Genomic DNA, 19,809 nt, shown 5'->3' with positions numbered 1-19,809 from the left:
CCATTCCATAAAGAGCTTTATTTTCACTGCTATCTGTGTCACAGCTTTACTGGGATAAAAATGCTAAACACAAGTGAGAGCTCTTCAGAATGTGACAGCGCTGTCTCCATAATGGCAGCTTGCCTGGGTCAGACTGTGCTCGGCACATCCTTTGTGCTGAGTACTTACTAGGCATACTCACCTGCAAGAATACACTGGTTTGAGAAAGTTTTCTGAAAGCAGAACGTTCTGTCCTGGTCCAGATTTGCTGCATTGAGATTGTCATCCCTCTGAGTGTGCCATTGAATAATCACAGTCCCTGCCAAGGCAGAGGAGCAGTGCTCTTCTCACAATTTCTGTTTTTTTCTTGTGTGCAGGCTGAGTGGGCTGAGAGTCGCAGGGCTCTGGTGCACTGTCAGGTAGAACGAATCTGCCCAAGCTGCTTTTGCAGAAGGCCACATAGGTTACCCAGAGGGAATGCTTGGAATAACTGTGACCTTTTTCCATACTGTGACAGTTGTTACTGTGTTTTGCAGATTATGAAATGCCGAATTGTCCAGAATTGGATCTTTTCTCTGAAACCAGCAGTGTTGTGACAGCTAGCGACATGAACAGCAAATACTCACACAGCAATTCAAGAATATCAGCGTAGGTATCTGCCTCCAAATTAGATGGTGGCTGCCCTGGCATCAGCCTTTATTTGGGAGGGCAGTTTGCTCATGTTTGGCGTGCTCTTCCCAGCAGTTGTGCATGCCTTGAAACTGTTATAATTACAGGCATTTCTTGGTTATTTTAACTCTTATTGGAGGGGAGAGAGCAGAAAATGCCAGAAGCTAGTAGTGCAGCAGGAACTGAATGCCCAGCAGAGGAGCTGTGAGCACAGGCTCTGTGCAGGAGCTGGCTCTGTAGGCAGCTGGCACATGGCCAGAATAGCTGGCTGTGGGAGTTTTGACACAGGAAGTAGGCAGAGTTTCTCAAACATTAACAGCTTGTGCTCTTTGTCTTAAGCTTTACATTTTAATAGCTGGGGCTCGTTATATAATTTCATACCTGTTCTCTTCCCACAGTGAGCTTCCGTGTTGCTTTTGAGTGCTCTTGATAACATAAGGTGCAGTGGGGGGTGGGCTATGTTAAAGGTTGGTGTAGTTTGTGGGGCCACTTCTGGACTCCCTAGCTGAAATCTTGAAGCGATACAGCTGTGGAAAAAGCACGTTTTTTTAAGGCCACTTTCTGTGGCCCAGATGAAAAGAGGAAGAGAATGCAACCATAGTATTCAGCATACCTGTGTCAGAGTGTGCTGATCATTTTGGGTCATGAGGTAACTAATATTGGCCTGTGATTAGAAGCTGTTTTCCTGTGGTAATGGACCAGGAGCTGGGCTGTGTTAGTGCACAGCCTGTGGAGATAGCAGAAATTAAAATGTGCACAGGCGAGCACAGACCATGGCACCAAATTGTTTTGAGTGGAGTTCAGCTTTGCCTGGTAGCAACCACTGTCAAACAATTTACCCTACTTTGTGCTTAGAATGATGCTTTGACCTTGATGGAGCACAAAGCAGTTGTGTTTGTAGAAGAGAAACTGCAGGACAGCTTCCCAGCCCAACTACTGACTTGTGTTTAAATACTGATGCAAAGATACATCAGCTAACATACAGACCCTTTTTACTGGAGAGATTAAGGGCTTAGGTAACAAGTTGCATGCATGCTGTTGACGTTCCTTCAAATTCACCCTGTTACAGCTAATCCTGTTGCACACAGTAGAATTAAGCATCCTTCTTTTCCAGGCGATCCTCAAAGAACCGGCGCAAGGCTGAACGCAAGAGATACAGCTTGAAGGAGGGGAGTCCTTTTGAAGATGTGACCCTTCTGGAAGTCCTGGGAGAAAATGTCCGTGCTGTTGAGAATGTGAAAGGTAGGATGCAGTGATCTTAATCCACTCTCCAACTTGTGAGCATAGCCAGCCTCCTGTTCTTCATAGGTATGCTGGGGAGAGGAGCTTCACGGTGTGTAAGACTGTCTGTGGTGGACTTTCATTTAGTTCATCTTCCTCTGCCAGGAGGAATAACTAGTAGTGTGAGCTCTCCTCATTTGAAATTTTGGGAGCAGGTAAGTGAGGACTTGTCAGTGCCATGACAGGTTTAGCTCACATTTTGTACTCAGGCACTCTAGCAGTTGGGTGGGGACAAAGAACCAGTTCTGTTTTGTTGCTGCCTGTCCTGTATCTTGATACCAGAGCAATACAGCTATTTATTTCACACTCCTATGTTAAATATCATTGGTTGGTATTCTGTTCACTCTCCAGGAGACGTACACATCCTTCTGAAGCAGCTTGTACTGTTTGGTTTTGATGAGCAAGCTGTGGGACTGCAGCAAGTTCTGGAAGAGGTTTTGCAGCTGATGGAGACCTCGATCCCAGAAATCTGGACTCCAGATGTGCAGCAGAGTTCTCTCAACCCGGTCCGTGCTCATCTGCAATATTTATGCCTGCTGTACAATACCAAGTAATTGGTAGTGCATTGCATTCTCCAGCAAAGAACACAGAATCTTTCCCTGGCACTCCAGATCTGCCCCTTTTTCTACAGACTTCAAGTAGATACTATGTGTAGTACATTATAGGAGTGCTGCAACTTCTGAATCAGTGTGCCCTAGATACATGTGACAGATACAGCCTGCTGTGTCTGTCCCACTGAATACCATGTTGGACATGCATGATCCGAACCCATAGAGCATGTGTTAATTTTTCCTCGTAGGGACCTCTTTTCATAAGCTCTACCTTAAGCAATTTCCAGAACAAAGGAACACTGTTTTCTTTTCCAGCCCTAATGGTCGAAGTGTTAGCACAGCTTTTATGTAGTGGAATAGTGGTTGTCCATACCGTTATCATGAGATGAAAAGCGAACAGATTGGTCAATTTGGTATGAACCAGAGTATCATAAAAAGTATATTGCAAAAAGGTGAGTTTTATCAATCTTCGAGGCTTCAGCTTAGCACAGAACTAGGAAATCATGAGGACTATACTAGGTCCTTTCCAAAGTAAAAGTCTTTCTATGAAACAAGTAGTTTCTGAGTATTCAGGGTGAACACAAGATATCCCCCAGTACCTTTTCCCTTACCACTGATTAATCTGTCCATTTAAGGGGAGATTAAAACTGCTGAATGTGGTTTTAGGAGCTGAGGCTCCCCAATGAACTTCAAATGTTGCTGATTCTGTAATGAAAGTAGTCCTGCCAATTCATGACACTTAGAATCACAGAATCATTAAGGTTGGAAAAGACCTCTAAGACCATCTGGTCCAACCATCCCCCTACCACCAATGTCACCCACTAAACCGCGTCCCTAAGCACCACGTCCAACCTCTCCTTGAACACCCCCAGGCACAGTGACTCTATCACTTGAAGTGCTGTAAAGAAGTAAGTGCTGAGATGAAAGTTCTGTATTCTGAAAGGTTGTCCCAAAGCAGTTCTTTCTGCCTCTCTTTCAGCTTTTCTGAGACATTTCTGGGCTTTGATCCTGTATTCCTGATCGCTTTGAGCTGTGGGTCTTCTGTAGCCACCTGCTTTTGCTCTTGGGGTCTAGCCTATCAGCAGTTTTCTTTGTAGGCATCCATGCTCTCAGCCTTTCTCTGTACAGGTTGGAACATGGGTATTGCTTCTCCATACAGGTCCTGGGTCCCAATTCAACTGCAAACAGCATTATGGCTGCCTATCAGCAGAAGAGGATGCTGGCTCCTGTTGTACAAGGTTAGTTCTGGCTCTGGGTTAGGTGTGGGTGTGAAATGTCAGCAAGGCCAGCGAGCAGTGAGGCTGTTCAAGCATTGACACCTGTCAACAGCTGCAGCGCTTCTTCAGCTCTAGGAGTTTATTGCTTTACCTTACGGTGTCATCTTCCTCGCAGCAAGTGAGCAGTCTTCTTAATAAGGTTTTATTTTCTCTGAAGTCCTGCGTTAAAGCTGCTGCCTGAATTGTTCTCCTGGCTTCCTGTGTGTAGCCTTTGTCTGTTGTGAGGGAATTGGAAGTCTGTTCTTGCAGGGGTGTGTCAGGTAATTCTGCTTGTAAGGTACCTGCTGATTTTTTCCTGTCTGACGTTGGTGGCCAGCTCAGGCTCTTGACCAGGTGAGGCTATAGCCCTCAAGATGCTTTGCCACCTTGAAGTCTGTATAGCTAATACAGTTTTAAGGCTGAGGGCACCATTACAGTCCCATCTGTCTTCCCTCTTCCCCATTAGTCCTCAGTTCTCTTCCCATCTTCCCGTACTAGTCCTGGAACTGCCAGGAAAAAATCCTCCAACAAACTCCTGCGTGTGATCCACCTGTTGCTACTTGACGGGGCTGGCTCCAGAGAAAACCCCATGCCTCTGTCGCAGACCCCACACAGCCAGCTGGCTGTTGTGTGTGACAGCACATCTGAGCGCCCCAGATACTGGTGGATGAACTGGGTTCTGCTCTCTGCCACAGGTCGTTGCTCTTCATTCCGAGCGGTAACACTTAATGGAGGGGGGACTTGATTTGCCCCAGGGATTCATTTCTGTAAACAGTTCTGCTGTACACTCTTCAGTGCAGTCTGGTGATCAGTCACTCAAAGGAAACACGATGTTTGGGACTTCTCAGTGTTATTTGATGGAAAAGAAAGCAAATGAATTAATTGACAGGTCCCAGAGAAACTGTATTGCTGGTACCCTTTGCTCTGACATTTCTTCTCTTTGCCTTCCAGATCCAGAGTTACTCATTCCACCAAAACTCAATAAAAATCTACAGTGGAAACTGCATCTTCTCCAGTAATTAAAAGCCAAGGAATCCTAGAGGACTCTGAACTGTTACTTTTCATTATCATTTCATTACACCTTTATATAAAACCATTGTTGTCCTGGCATTCCTGCTCTATTGCTCATGGGGCTGTCCCTCCAGGCGATGCAGTTGTGACTGTGACCCATACTGCATCATGCTAATGGTGACGGCTGCTTGCGTCCCACAGCAGAGCTTGTGTGTAAGGGTGGGGAGTAGCAGGCTGTGCAGATCTGAACGCTGCTGACGGAATCCAACATCTGCCACCACTGTGCCCTGCCTTCCAGGTGAAGCAAACCCACGAGTGCCCAGTGGGTGCTTTTTCTTCATCACACTTCCTCCTGTGGATGGTAACAGTACCTGCCATGAGGGCAGGTCACATTTTAAGCTGCTCAGCCTGGTTTAGAGATCTCACCAGTAAGTCTGTACTAATAGCAAACTGTAGCTGCTAACCAAATAAGTTATGTTTTCTCTGCTGAAGTTGAGTGTTGGTAATAGCGGATTTTCATCAGAATCACTTTGTTACATCAGAGTGAACCCTGTAGTACTGACAGCCGTTACTGCCCTGCTGATCTTGCACCAGGGACATCTTGGGTACATGAGAACATGTGAAAAAGCTGGTGTGGGATACTTGTGTTGGTGTTGCACACTGCTGGGTAATGCTATCCTAGTTATCTGTGTTTGATGCTGCTGTATGGCACTGGCAGGTGAGCAGCTGTGCCCCGATTACGCTCTGTGCTATTGCAGAACCCTTTCAGATGGAAACTGATGTGCAAATTCATACCTGAGAATTAGAATTATTTTAATACAGAATACTGCTGCAATCTGGCTCGAGAAGTAACAGCACACCAGTCCAGGGAGCAGAGGAAGGGGACAAGCTCTGCAGACGAGGCTGGATGCTTTCAGTGGAAGCAGCACAGCTCCACCCACCCCAGCCCTTCCTCTCAGTTAGTTTTGGCCTGGCAGCTTTGTGTTCAGTGCAGGCCTATTTGGTTATGCACTGTGGGAAGAATGCCAGCACCAACAAAGTAATTCCTGTCTGTGGTATCTGCGGTGTACACAGCAATGGGCTGCGTTCTTCATGCATGACATTAATGTGTCTAGTGCTGCAGTTGTTGTTTTCTTGACGCAAGGACTCCATCAAGTTGGGGTGGCCGTATGAGCCTGCACTGTACACACACACTGTGCTGGCTTGGGATGGTTGGGGTGCAGTAGTAAAGCAATCCTTTGTCGGCGTTATATAAGCTTTGGAGCGGTTTTATTTCCAGCTGTTCTGAGTTACATGGCCTCTGCTGGGTGGTGTGGGGATGGCTTAAGCCTGTTTTCAAGCATTGTGATGAGGCTGGAAAGGAGATTGTACGAACACAAAGACTTAAGACAGCAAAACACATGAATGGCTGCAGTGGATAACAGCTTTTTACTGGGTTTGGGTCTTCAAACAGGTAGCAGCATCTAGTCCAAAGTGTCATGGAAACTACCTTCTGATCAGGGGAAGAAGTGATGAAGAGTCTGCAGTCCTCTCCAGTTCTGGCCCTGCAACTGAAATGAGGCACTGACACTGCTGATTCCTGACACTTAAATCTGATGCTAGGAAGTGCTTAGGTCTTGTTCAGCCTAATCTATTGCCTAGAAAAAGATTTGTTAAAGATCCCAAGAAAAGGCAAAATTTCTGCTGGCTTAATGATAATTTGTTTGTGCCAAACACACAAGTTCCTTTAAAATCTGTATTGTTGGTTCTTTTGTTTTTCCATCATGGTGCTAAGTCAAAGCTGGAGACCCTTTTCTTAGACATGTTCTCCTGTTCTCCCGTGAAGGCAAAATCCATTCAAGTCTGCCATGCAGGAGGAAGAGCAGTCTTCTAAATCATTTTTATGGTAAATTATTCGTATGGTAACTCCTATCTGAGCTTCATTGTCTCACCCTACCTGCTCTGCCCTGAGTGAACTTCAACAAAGGAGTGATAGAACTGGAGCCAGCACCTACTGCCAGCGCACCTACGGAGGGGAAGTCCTGCATCCTGCTTCCTACTTTTCCAGCCCCTGAACCTTTGCTTCTGCTTCAGCAGCAACCAGGAGTTTCCTTGCCCTGGGTTTCTCCTTGGATGTTCTTTTGCTTTCATTGCAATGCATCTCGCTTTAAAACATACTGTGCCTTAGCTACTGTTTTTGCAGATACATTGAATTTGCTCTTAGGTTTTGTGGAGGCTCTTGCAAACAGATGCAGTTGAAGTAAGTCATTAAAGCAAAAATACAGAGTTAATACAAGAACTGTCCCAATTTCTGAGTAAATGTGACTCTGGAAGCCTGCATCTCTCATCAGGCAGTAGTTTGCTACCAATCTGCTGTCCTGCTTCATTAAATACAAAAGAAAAAGAAACAGATGCTGTCAAAACTAATACAGCTGTAGCAAAAATCTTTTAATATAACTACAGCAAGGGATAGAGGGGAGATGCTCTTGAATTGAATCATGTACCTTTTTCAAAAATAGTTGTGAGATAGCCAGCGTCCCCCTCAGAAGCACTTCTTAAAAATGCAGGAAGGACCCCATTCTTCATATTCCCTCTTGTAAACCCAAAGCTTCTGGAAAGAGTAGAGCGAGGCCAGGATTGACCCACCAATCCAGACGGAAGACTTCCTCTGAGGTGACGCCGTTATGAGGACCTTGTCACTAGGCCACATCCTGCTCAGTTCGCTCTGGAAGCGGTCAGGAAAACCTTCCATCATGGTGCTGCCCCCACACAGCAGGACGTTCCTCACCAGCTTTTTGTTGATGTCAGCATCACACTTCTTGAGGCAGCCAAGTGTCAGCTGCGAAAGCCCGGGTTGCTGTGAGCCAAACAGGGATGGTTTGAAGAGCGCTTCAGCACACAGGAATCTCTCTTTGCCTACTGTGATGACACGCCCGTCTGGCAGCTCGTAATCAGTTTGTTGTTTCTTAAGAGGCAAATTCAAGTCCTGTGTGAGGTCCAGAGAAGTGTAACAACACCTCTCTTTGAGATCTTCTATGATGTTTAGCTGGTATTCTGTGAACGTGTATCCAGACTCATTTAGTAGCTGCATGAGGTAATTTGTTATGTCCAAGCCAGCATAATCTACGCTGCCTGTGATGCTGCGCAGAACATAACCTTCGTAGATGGGAACCACGTGCGAAGCACCATGGCCACTCTCCACCACGAGACCTGAGGTTTTCCCGTAAGAGTACATGGATAACTGGGACTGGTAGGCGAGGTGTACAGCAGGCACGTGAAAGCCTTCAAACATCATCTCAGCATATTTCTTCTTGTCAGCGATGGAACACAGGGGAGGCACTGACATCAGGAGAGCGTGGTCCTCCGGCCGAATCTGCATCCGCATCTGGAAAATACACTCCAGAATATCCTGGACAGACTTCCAGTCCACCACTATGCCATGTGTTAACGGGCTGATGAGTTTTAAGGGCACGCAGGTGTTCTGAGGCACTCTTCCAATAAAGGTTTCTTCTTGTTTGTCCTTGGTTTCCTGTACGTGGTTACCAACTGATGAAACGCTATGGGAAGGCCACGGTTCCCCTGCGAAGCCACACTTAAAGTAACCCGTGCCCGTGTCTACAACTACAGCTTCAGTTCGCTTCACCACCTCCAGGTAACCCTTGGTCTTTGATGCATGCCTGTCCCTGATCGGCTTCGAATGGCTTTTGTCTGGCGCTGCCTTCCTCGCGGGCCCTTCCTGCACAGCTGTGACTTGCTTACAGCTAGGGCTGGCCGTGCTGCTCAGCAGCATCGCTCTGCCACCGCTCCACCCGGGCTCAGCACAAGCAAGCAGAGGGATGCCTGCCTGGAGGCCTGGTGGCAGCGGTTCTGATGTCACTGACTTGTGACGTCAGGCGTAGGCTTGCTCCTCAGGCACCCGAGCTCCGCGTACATGCGTGACTTACAGCTGCACACCATTTTCTCTACAGGTAGGTTGCAGGCGTTTGTGCTCCTCTTTAACCTGCTCCACACTGAAAGCGTGACACCCACCCTGTGGTGACTGACAGGCCATGGAGCATAAACTGGGCCTTTAACTGTGAAAGCAGAAGGATTTCCTTTCTGGATTCTCTGGCATGTAAGACTGGAGTTCTCTGGCATTTACAACTGCTGTTGTTCCAAAACAGGTCCTGCTGCTAAGCTTTAGCACTGTTTCACTTCGGGGGCCAAGCGAAATCTCTAGTTTGACCATGTCAAAAGTGAACCCTCACACTGTTTGTGTAATTCTCTTACCTTTTTTTAAGAAATCATGTTTTCCAGATGAAGGTATGTTAATACAAATGTCAGCAAGAGCTAAAGGAAACATGAGCAGTGTTTGAAATCAGGACACAGCCAACCCCTCACCCTTGTTGTCCTCCATTTCACGATAGGAACTTCTTCATTCTTTTCCAGCAGCAACAGGCCAGTCTCTGCCCTATCAGTGTATGCAGTAACACAGTGCCGTGCAGCAGCAGCGTGGAAGCAAAGGACACCCTCTCCCAGAGTAACACATAAAATCAAGATTTACAAACAACATCTTCCTTGTATAGCAAGAGCTCTGTGTGCTCATTCACTGAAAGCCATTTCACCCAGAGGGCATCTTACTTACCAAGTCAAAGCTGTGCTTAGCATTAAATTCAACCCTACAAACCGGTTCTGGACCTAGGAACAGATTTCCATTGCTACTGATCTGCTGCCTATCCGGGAGTTCACACCTTGGCAACAATCGGAAGATAAAGACTCACCAAAAAGCAGACGTGGAGAATCGTGGCAGCACTGGACCACGCTGCAATGTCTGTAAACCGTGAGAGCGTACTGCTCTGGGGGACAGCTAAGCTGATCATCGTGTACTGTACATGTATTTTATATATAAATGGTTAAATATGTCCTTGCGCATGCAAAAGTCAGACCTGCCCCTCCTGAAGTCTGAGCAGGAGATGGCAATTCAGCACCACTGCAACCTCTGAGCAGTGCTGGGGCACTGTGTGGTTGGGATGCTGCAGCTGATGCTCTTTCCCCACACTTTCTCAGTACACTCCTGTGATAGCTTTGTTGCCAGCCAGACCAGCCTCTACAGTACCATATCTCCAGAAAAAAACCTCAGTGACAGGCAGGATACATCAAGAGAAAGACCTCTGAATCCTTGCTTCTTCCCCTTCACTACTGAAACCTACATCTGGGCTTAGCACCTCAACTTCTGAATTAAAATAAATATGTTCATCCAAACAAAACACTTCTTCCATGCTTCCGTTCACATGCAGATCGTGTCGCAACAAAGCTGCAAACACCCTTCATTTCAGAAGTCACTTTATTAAATTTTTGTCTAAGCTCTGACAAAGTTATCATGCTGCTGTTTGTGGGCTCTGTTTTCCCTTTAACATTTCTCAATGCAATTAACAAAACGCATACATGTCCCTTAACATTTTGAGGTCATTGCTTTAGCCTGAAATCTGAACACATGGGTTGTCAGATGATCTTCTGCAGTGTCATTTTGGCCAGTGTTTCCTGAGGTGCTCCTTTAGCTGTGGGATAGTGGATAGCTGTTGTTTGCAAAGATGGCATCTGAGGGGCAATTTGAGAAGTTCAGAGGCATGATCTTTCACTGTTACTTTTCCCTTGCTTCTTACCATCTCTATCACATCTGAAATAAAATCAGAGACATGAGATATTGCGACTGTGTAATACCATGAAAAGCGTGACACTGCAGAAATCTGAACAGCACTTCACACGCACAGCAAGTCATTACTACATTTTATTTTAAGCCATCCACACCATTTGGTTGACTTTTAGTTAATGCTGTTCCCCAATACCTGAAATCACACAAAACCTTTCACTTACTGTGACGGAATGTATGGCTTACACTTTTGTTGGGAAAAAAAGCCCACAGCTAGAACCCACAAACATGATTATGTTACGAAATACCTTTTTTAATTGTTACCTTGGGAGTTTAAGAAGTATTCTGTAGTAAAAGAGTTCCAGTGTTTTTTGGTTTTCAGGGCAGCGGAATCAAAATCCTGGCTGATTACATGCAAATGCAGGTGACTAAAACAAATATATTATATAGATAAGAGAGAAGAAAAGTGTTAATGTGCAAAGTTTTCTTGCAGTAGTACCAGATAAAGCATGATTCACTTCAGAAGAGCTGTCAGACTTATGGATCAGCCTTATTTCATCACGTTTGACCCGTCATCCTGCTACAGAAGAAACACAGTCCGTGTGTTCAACGTACTGTCTCATGCTAAGCGTTCCACTTAAACAGTCAGTCACCACCCTGCACATTCCACTAGCAGGTAACTACAGTCTCTACGGTTTCCAGAAAGGCAGAGATGGTGGTTTTAATAAACAAAAGGATTAAACTTTGTAGAGTGTCTCGATGGGACTTTATCAGTGACTCAAGGCCCACTCCAAGAATCAGAGAAAACTGAGGAACAGAGACTGCAATACCCAGATCCTCTGCAGGCACTTGGGCACTGTAATGCCTGGACTTATTTACACACGAGATTAAAATCCTCGCTCTGTGTCAGGCTGCACTTGACAGGCTCAAGAGTCACTCTGACAAGCGCCCTGGGAGGGGGGATGTCCTAGCACCGTGCTGATGGCAGTGCCACCTCTTCCACTGGCCAGGCACAGCGCACCACGCCCCAGCCTCAGAACTCTGCTGGGGCCCAATGGGCACTGCCCACCTGTTTCCAGAAGCGCGCGTAGCCCACCAGCACGTATGCAGCAGCATGCGCACGGCTGCATCCAAACGACTTGGATGCCAGTCAGTGTTTAGAGTTTAGGAGGATTGGTTATCCTTCGGCAATGCCAGACTGTTACAGGTTTAGCCCCAGGTCTGTAAATCCAGGACAGGGGCTCCACCTGATGACTCACCTGGGCCTTACCTCATACTGGGAATAGCGTGGTAACCCAGTCGGAACTCCAGACTGCCTCTAGCAGGGCACTGCTCGATCATTTTTTCCCCAACTGCATGCATGTGTTCCAGCAGTCCAAGATGCTCCCTGGTGACCGCCTTCAGGCTTGGAATGGAGTCCCATGGTAAAATAAGCCAGTGGTAACGTGCTTTAGGATATTTGTCGTTGATGACTACAGTCTTCTCGTCTTTGTAAACCTAGCAAAACAAGAAACTTGATTAGATGCCGATTGGAAGTTAAGTGTCTTATTCCTATAACCGTTGTGGTTAGTGAATTTTGAGGTGTTATTCATTCATATAAAGGAGAAACGATTTCTGTCTCTCATGCCCTCCTTTCCTGAGTTTTCATTTTGTTTTGCCCTCTGCTTCAATTCCATGCAGCTCATCACGAGAAACAGAAGCAAAGCATGTGGAGAACAGGGCGGGACAGCATGTCCGTGGCAGTAAAAATGTGTCAGGTTCTGAAGCAGAAACTGTGAGCTGTCTCTCTGATCTCTTAGCAGCAAGTCTGTTGGTGAGAGATGGATGGTGTCTTTGTCATCTTTGCTAATTACTTTCATATGTTTATATAAAGAGCTGATCAGTCTTGCTCTATGGGAAGGAAGATTAAAATTTTGTCAGCACACAAATCATAAGACTAATTCTTTCAGCAGCAAGACTGCTGTCCTATCTTTACATACATACACACTCTGGAGTTTGTATACGCAGCCAGAGAGAAAGACAATTGTGACAAGGTGTTTCCGGAAAAAGACACCTTTGTCGTGTCTTTAATATTGATTAAGAAGCAAAGGTAGGAGTTCTGTGGTTTGTGTGTTTAACTCTGAACCACAACTAACAAACTAACAGCGTCCAGTTCCCCCTAAAACACTAGGCAGTTCAATACTTTATACTTGAAATGGAAAAAAAAAAAAGAAGAGAGAGAAATTGGGACATTCTGATTGGTTACCAAGGAATTTATTTCAAGCCTAAGGGTGATCACCGCCTGGAGATGCCCAGCGAGGCTGTGGAATGCTCTCCCTTGGAGATCAACAAGGACTGGGGTGACCAGAGAGCCACATTTGCTGACTTCCAAAGGCGTCTTGCAACTGAAATTATTTTACGATTTCAAGAACCAAGTGTCACAGGTTTCTGTGACAAATGTCCTCCTGAACACTAACTCTTGCTGAGAAGTACAAAAGGAAAAACACGTCCCTAATATCAGGACAACCCTGCAGCAGTCAGTCCGCCTAAACCCAAGCTAAAAGAATTCTGCCCCTACTCTGCCACACACTGGGCCAGCAGTCAAAACACAGCAGGAACAGATCTTGTTCCTCCTCCGGGTTCACCATCCACTTCTCCCAGTCGGCCAACACCTGCTAAAGGTGGTCTGGTCACACAGAACGATGCCTCTCGAGGCAACAGTGCTGGAGGAACAAGTAGCCCAACTCTCTTTCTGCTTTTCTCAAGCTCAGGGAATCTGCAGAGAAATTCCTGCTTTCCATCTGTTTACAAATGGTTGGAACGTGCACACAGTTTTGAGAAATATTAATTTCTAGATTACCCTCGTGTATAATTCTCTCAAGGCAAAAATTCCACCACAAGTACTGTTTGATGCAGATTATCCTCCCTCTTTTGGAGATAAGCTATAAATCTTGTTTTCAGGAAGGAGTTTCTATATACTTGCAAAACTCTGAAATAAAATGAAAGTATACTTTACTCAGGGATGGGGAATATTCCCTTCAGGCTTTCAGGATACAATGATGAGGAAGTATGTACACACTGCAGCCACAAAAGACACTGTCAGGTTGCTGCTGTCTTTCAGCAGACAAAGTCAGCCCAAGGTAAAGCACGACGACGCAGCCACAGGGAAGCAGAGGAAGGGAGGTAGGTGCATCGGGAGCCTCTGCAGAAGGTTAAAAGAAGCCACCCAGGAAATCCCTGCTGGCACAAGGAAATGGTGGGGAGCTGGAGCCGGGGGTCACATCCTGCCAGCTGCTGCACAGGTGTAGCAAAGTTAAAGTTTACTAGAAACCAGGAAGCCGCACCGCACTTGGAGATAAGATAGTGCTGACTGCCAGAAAACAGGGGTCTCCACTATGTGCTCACTTCAAATCACAGTCCCATTTTTGTCGGTTTCCCAGAGAAAACAAAGCAGCCACGCTGCTCACCTGCTCTCCCAACAACCTTTTTGTAACTGCTGGCCAAATTTGACGGCGTAGGGAGCTCCGGGATAATGAAGTTCTGACATTCTGCAGGCTCCCAAAGGGACTGTAAAGACTCCCAGATTAACGCTACTACGGACAGAGATGAAAGTACAATTCAGCCCTTGTGTGATACTCCACCAGTTAATCTGATCATTAAAGTAAACTGCAGAATGAAAGAAAAAAGCTCATTTAACTCTGTTAGACAGGAGCTACTGTGAAGTACAAGTGTACAGTTCTCACCTGCATTTTTGGATCTTGCATGGAACTCTTTAGACCCTGACTCCAGTGTCCTAAATGTTCCTAAAGAACAGATGGAAAAAAAAGAAACACACATTTTTGTAAGAGAATTACGAATATGATGCATTTTAAAATTTTGTTACATACTTTCACTGGAACTATAGCAACAAAATAACAGAACAAACAAAGTAACATGAAAAACAAAAGCTGATTGACACCTGAATTATTTCCTTTCTACGACCACCAACACAGGCACTCCAATTGTCCCCACAAAGCTAGTTCTGAAAGCCTTTTAACAAGATGCTGTTAGGACTCAAAGCTGGAAATGCAACAGCAGGGAGCTCTGTACCTGCTTGAGCTTAGTAACTTGCATGCACGTTTTGGCACAGACCGTGATTACCAGCGATGACAGATCTTTTTACTACAGCCCTGCTGCTTCATGCGTCACGGGGGACAAAGGAGGCACAAGGGTCTCTGCTCGCTGTCCCGTCACACGCTGCTCTGCACAGAACAAAGCAGCGCTGCTGCGGTGCCGGGCCCTACTCGGATGTATTTGTCCTTCAGTATTGTGCAGGGCAGAGTGGACTGTATAAAAAGCAGTACAGGTACTGGAGGATGAAGCCAACACAATCAGATTATCTCTCAATTTTGTTACTGAACACCCAGCAGAAGATGCTTTCACTGCACCTTTCGAAAATACACGATTTATCTATTCCAAGCATTCCACGAGCATTGTCAGTGACGATCCTCATCACATTCTGACAGAGGCTGATGTTCAGACATTATTCCAGCGCTGACAGAGAACCAATGAATTGTCATTTTTCTTTGCCCATACCACAAATACAGCCCTACTATAACTAGCCTGAGGCCACCAAAAAAGTAAGGGGAGAGCCCACCAGAACCCACGAGACTGAAACGTCCTTCAGGGTTTCATTTTTATGCCTCCTCCTCCGGCAACTGCAGTTTTGCTGTTCCAGAAGGACTAAGACGTCCATTGCTCTTTTTTATTATTATTATCATTATTTTGTCCATGTCAGCAGGGTTAAAAAGTTCCTTTCAGAAGATTTTGGCTGGTAACATCAATGTAAACCTGGTTCTGCCACAAAGAATGACCAAAACCGGGAGGCAGGTGCGGAAGGCGCAGGAAGAAAAGGGGTCAAGATGTTCTGTTCTCTGTACACAAGCTTTTAGATAACCACTGCTCTGCCTGTACGAGAGCAGATCTCATCTCAAGAGCCAGCACGCTATTCTTGTGTGACTCCCGCTACGCAGAGCTCCGTTGATGTGCCCTTCGAGCACAAAGTGCAGCAGGAAGCAGAGGACGAACCCTCACTTGCTAAAGCAAGCCCCTTCACACACACTCACCAGCTCGGGTTAGCATGGAAACGAGCAGCTTTCTCGGGAGCTGTGTGATGTCAGGAGCAGAGTCTTTGCCTTAGCACATGGCAGCTCGCGTGCTCTCAACACCCCGAGGACCCACGTCCAGTTGAGAAGCTGTCCCACAGGCAGCACCCACAAAAGTGAAGATCAAAGCCCTCTGATGGAGGAGAAAACTCCAGGAGGAACAGCAGAAGTACTAATACCAACAGACTTGCCTTTTTGCTCGAAGTCCCTTCATGTGGAGACACACTGGTCTTGCTTAGCTTGAGCTCTGCAGAACTGCCTTGTGTATCCGCCGCCTCCATTTTCTTCGCCTTTCTGGGCACATTTTCTATATCATCGTTCTCGGAGGAGTCCTCACATGGCCTCTTTTCAGTTTGTACTTTCTCTTCTGCTTCTGTAACAGTTTTCCCCGACTCTTCAGCAAATCGCACTGTGTAGGGGTAAAGTTTATTCACAATGTGCAGAACTTGGCCTGGCCTCATTTTCACCTCTTCATCCTTGCCAACGTCCACTAAATCAACACTAGTCGGGTTGACTCCTATCTTTGGTAGAGAGAAAAAGATTAAAGGAAGTAAAAAAAAAAAAAAAAAAGAAAAAAAAGAAAAAAAAGAAAAGCAGAAGATGCAACTGAAATCACGAGCAACTGCCGCTCAGTTGCCCTGGAACATCACTGTCCTGTAAAGCAAACGTGCTTTGTTTTCACCCCATGCCTGCCCCACAGCGACTCACTCCCAGGATGAGGAAAGCTCAAAGTTGGAGGCACCTCGCTGCGTGTCTTGCAACCACAACCCGTGGCACACAGCCCTCAGAGGCAGGGCGTGCGAAGGACCCAGCAGCTCTACTGCAGCTGGCTACAGAGTTGCAGGAAGATCTGTGTCTGCATTTGCAAAAAAATACCCAACCTACTGTTAACATAGTAACAAAGTTAGTAACAGTTATTTCTGAAAAAAATAAGGGTAGTTTTAAGAAATTATTTCAGTCCAATAACCGCCAGAAAGCCTCCTGAGTTCAGATTATTTTATTTGCTCTTTCTTCTCTTTTTTACTACGTTTTGTTTCCTGTCCAGCACCTACCAAACTCTGTCCCATCAACGCATCCACCTTCAAATACATACTCTCACTCTTTGGCTCCTCTCAAGAGCTCAGGCTCACAACAGCTGGCTCACTAAGCACGCTGCTAACACTTTCAACACCCTCCTGTGTAACCAAAAAAAAAAAGAAAGAAAGGAAGTAGGTTATTTGAGCCCTCGGAGGGCTCAACTACCCAGGGATAAGCTCCTTGCTCCTGGCTTTTTTTGTTTCCCAAGGCAGATGTGATAACTTTTCCCCACTCCACAGAGGACTGTGTTCACACAGAGAGAGTGAGAACACCTGCCTGTTGCTTTAAGAGAGACAAAACCTCTCAGTCCACCTCGGCTTGTACACAACATATACAGGTCTATGCGTACTTTAAAGCTTTTATTTTCATTTTGCATGCTATGCTTTCACTAAACCAGTTCTGCTATCGATTTTGTTCTAGCAGAAGCTCAGGACAGCGCAATCAAAATGTACTTGCCTGTCTCATTTCATCGTTTTATGGATCTACGCAACTCTAAAATGATTTTCCACCCAAAACAGTGCTTTAAAGACCGAGAAGTTACCTGAAGTCTATCTGGTAACTGAAAAGCAGCATTTTTTCCTCTGTCTCAGCCTGAACCAGTAACGCAGAGTTGTGTGGGCAATCTAACGGTGACTGGTTGAAGACAGATTTTGCCTAATCAAGAGGGTGACCGGAGGGAAGTCAGGAGTTCCTGGTTTCAGCAAAATGCTTTTGGTTAATGTTTATAAATAAGTTTTAGGAAACCAGCTCTTGCCTATGACTAATAAACTCTGACAGTGTTTCTTTAGTTTTGTCCTTGGAAACCCGCTTGTTTCACAAGATGGTACCGTGCCTCTCGCTACCCGGTGTCCACTTCGATGAAGCACCTGCCTGATCCCAGCCAGCACCTTTTCAGCCTACGCTTCCACATGGTTTCACTCAGATCAAGTACATTTCACACACCCCTGGCCAACGGGCTGTTTAACTGACCACTGGGACCCTGTCCGGGGAGAAAACTCCAGAGCTGGCAGTGTAAACGCACTAACATCACATGCCAGGAGGTCCTCCTGGCCCCGAAATACCAGTAGCGCCGCATTCAAGTTGTGGTCAGGACTGACTTCTGTGAGAGCGTGTCTGTGAGAGTTCTGCAGGATTCACCAGAGACCAGCAGGGGCTCGGGGCTTTCTGAGCCCGGGCGGACATTTTGATGGAAAGCAAGAGGACTGACCAGGCTGACGTGTTGTCCACGCAGACGCTGCTGCCGCGGACACTTGCACGTGCTCTGGCACCTGTGGACAAAGAGCTTTCCCTTCACACTACCCTGGGGACACTGGTCATTGTGAGTTTGAGAGGGGTCCTACACACATCCAGAACGTAACACGAGGATGCCTGCTCTCATGTCTGACATCGCATCCCACCCTCGAGACAGCCACATCTTTGGCTGCATCAGCCATTGAAACAAAAACCCTCATCAACTGCCCGGACCCTTTAGTACAGGGACCGTTCTGACCCTCGGTGAAGAGCTGCCTCAGCTTCAGAAAGGCAAGACTAACGTTCAGGAAGATCAGCACGTTTAGGGGAAAAACTCCAAACTCTGCAAAGCGTAGAGGTGGGAAGAAGAGGCTGAGGATTCACAGCAGTGTTCCCTGATGCTGCAAGTCTTGGCTGTCCAAGACTGCAGGGTAACTGGAAGAAGCAGCGCAGTCTTTGCACCGAGACACCCAAATGAAAGACAGATCCCTTCTGAGGGGCAGATATCGTGCTCTTCTTGGTCAAAAAACAGCTTGAGAACCTCCAGACCCTGCGATGAGGACTGTCACTTGCACTGTTTGTGGACTTCAAGTGTAACAACCCAACCAGCATCAGAAATACTGAACAACCGTTTAAAAACATACCTGTTTAACTGTGACATACCCCTTGTTACAGTCGGCTTTTAACTGAACTGAAAAGAGAGAACAAAGGGTCAAAAAAATATGCAAACAAAACAGGCAGAACTGTTTTGAACCACTCGTTGCAGAAAACACTCCTGCATTTCAGTCGCCTGCTGCCTTCTCTGGCTGACTTCTACAAATGTGCTGAAAGAAGATTTCTGCCTCATTCTCTGTTTTTAAACAAGCGCAGGCAAAATGGAACTAACCCACGCACGTCAGTCACACCTCTCTATTCTACTTTGTGAATCAGCAAAATTAGTTCAGTATAAGGGTGAGATCTGTGGAAATCTTCTACGTGTTCTTGCTGTTCTCACAGGCATGGAGCAGGACTGTCCAGAAGGAAGGGAAGTTAAGACAGGGAAGATGCGATGACCATTTTATAGATTTTAAGTATTTTTATGTGTAAAAATGTACCTAAATGTACCCAAAAATGTACTCAATGTACCTATAAAACCAGAAGTCACACTAAAAAACAGCTGGTGGAAGACTGGGGACGTGATGTGCTATTTGCAAAGTGAGAGGGAAGGCAGTGGGTAAGAACTGTGGGCTTCGGACTCATATTAAGGATCAGTGCCTCGGTTTATGAAGGTGAAATTCCTCCTGTTTGTGTGTGTTTGCTGTAACTTTCAAGGATCCAGAGCTCTTCATAAGAAGCTCTTTAAGAAAGAGTTTAATGGGGTCAGGGATCGGGAAACACTGTTTTCCACGCAGATAGGGGACGTGAGCCAGTGACTGTGAGAACAAGCCTCAGGGAACCCCAGAAAGGGAAAAAGCGCGATTCCCCACCCGCAGGCAGCTCGCGGGGGGCTCACAAAGGCCGTTACCGTCACCGTGAGGCAGCCGCGCGGGATAGCGGGGCTCCCCCCCACGCACCACCCGCGGCCGGCAGGCAGCAAGGCCCCGCTCCCGCCCTCACCTTGCCGCCGCGAGCACCTCCTGTCCGTTATCCCCGTCTCCGGGCCGCGCCCCACCACCACGGCGGCCGAGTGCGGCAGCGGGATCCGACGGCTGCGGCCCTCCCTCGGCACCAGCCAGCACGCGCGCATGGCGGCGGCGCTGCGGGGCGAAGCACAGCGAGTTACCGGCGGCGATCACCCCCACCCTCCTCCTCCTCCTCCTCCTCCTCCTCCTCCCCCCGGCCCCACGAGGCCCTCCCCGGCCCCCCGGAGCCACCCCGGGCCCACCAGGCCCCGCCAGGCCCCGCTAGGCCTCGCTAGGCCGCGGTGGGTAGGCCCGGTTGCCATGGCAACTCCGCCTCACCAACGGGCTCCCGCCGAGCGCACCACGTGACCCCCGCCCCGCGGCCGCGCCTCAGCGCGGAGCAGGCGGAGGGCGGGGCGGGCG

General features: G+C 47.1%; 3 protein-coding genes across 5 annotated transcripts in view; 1 reads left to right on the top strand and 2 right to left on the bottom strand.

The window, feature by feature from the left end:
• The window catches only part of ELP1 (elongator acetyltransferase complex subunit 1), a 30,526-nt gene extending 25,696 nt beyond the window's left edge, over positions 1-4,830 (top strand). For both annotated transcript variants that reach the window (XM_035563018.2, XM_035563017.2), the window contains exons 32-36: positions 516-627; positions 1,763-1,890; positions 2,281-2,435; positions 3,640-3,718; positions 4,688-4,830. In XM_035563018.2, coding sequence (XP_035418911.1) covers positions 516-627; positions 1,763-1,890; positions 2,281-2,435; positions 3,640-3,718; positions 4,688-4,755 — 542 coding nt within the window. In that variant the 3' untranslated portion in view covers positions 4,756-4,830. The remainder of the gene's footprint in view (positions 1-515; positions 628-1,762; positions 1,891-2,280; positions 2,436-3,639; positions 3,719-4,687) is intronic.
• A 135-nt stretch (positions 4,831-4,965) lies between these two features.
• On the bottom strand, positions 4,966-9,924 carry LOC118256256 (actin-like protein 7A). Its single transcript, XM_035563019.2, has 2 exons — positions 7,231-9,924; positions 4,966-6,297 (listed from the first exon to the last, which is right to left on the bottom strand). Exon 1 carries the CDS (start codon positions 8,514-8,516, stop codon positions 7,269-7,271), a length of 1,248 nt encoding a protein of 415 aa, XP_035418912.1. The 5' UTR covers positions 8,517-9,924; the 3' UTR covers positions 4,966-6,297; positions 7,231-7,268.
• A 107-nt stretch (positions 9,925-10,031) lies between these two features.
• On the bottom strand, positions 10,032-19,782 carry APTX (aprataxin). Of its 2 annotated transcripts, none has more exons than XM_035563016.2 (8): positions 19,726-19,782; positions 19,382-19,521; positions 18,430-18,476; positions 15,670-15,999; positions 14,078-14,137; positions 11,626-11,852; positions 10,680-10,783; positions 10,032-10,382 (listed from the first exon to the last, which is right to left on the bottom strand). In XM_035563016.2, exons 2-8 carry the CDS (start codon positions 19,509-19,511, stop codon positions 10,228-10,230), a joined length of 1,053 nt encoding a protein of 350 aa, XP_035418909.1. In that variant the 5' UTR covers positions 19,512-19,521; positions 19,726-19,782; the 3' UTR covers positions 10,032-10,227. The 2 variants fall into 2 exon arrangements, with proteins under 2 accessions (XP_035418909.1, XP_035418908.1); XM_035563015.2 differs by having other exon boundaries at positions 19,650-19,735.
• Between the last annotated feature and the right edge of the window lie 27 nt (positions 19,783-19,809).

The sequence above is a fragment of the Cygnus atratus genome, chromosome Z (assembly GCF_013377495.2).
Source record: "Cygnus atratus isolate AKBS03 ecotype Queensland, Australia chromosome Z, CAtr_DNAZoo_HiC_assembly, whole genome shotgun sequence".
Classification (NCBI taxonomy): Eukaryota; Metazoa; Chordata; class Aves; order Anseriformes; family Anatidae; genus Cygnus; species Cygnus atratus.
This window is presented reverse-complemented; position numbering and strand designations above follow the sequence as displayed.

Coding starts and splice junctions, on each gene's coding strand:
- LOC118256256 (XM_035563019.2), bottom strand. CDS start 8,516: ATGCTGCTGAGCAGCACGGCCAGCCCTAGCTGTAAGCAAGTCACAGCT.
- APTX (XM_035563016.2), bottom strand. CDS start 19,511: ATGCGCGCGTGCTGGCTGGTGCCGAGGGAGGGCCGCAGCCGTCGGATC. Junction 18,477..19,381: donor GAGGTGCTCGCGGCGGCAAG/GTGAGGGCGGGA, acceptor CTCTCTTTTCAG/TTCAGTTAAAAGCCGACTGT. Junction 14,138..15,669: donor AAGGGACTTCGAGCAAAAAG/GCAAGTCTGTTG, acceptor TCTGTTCTTTAG/GAACATTTAGGACACTGGAG.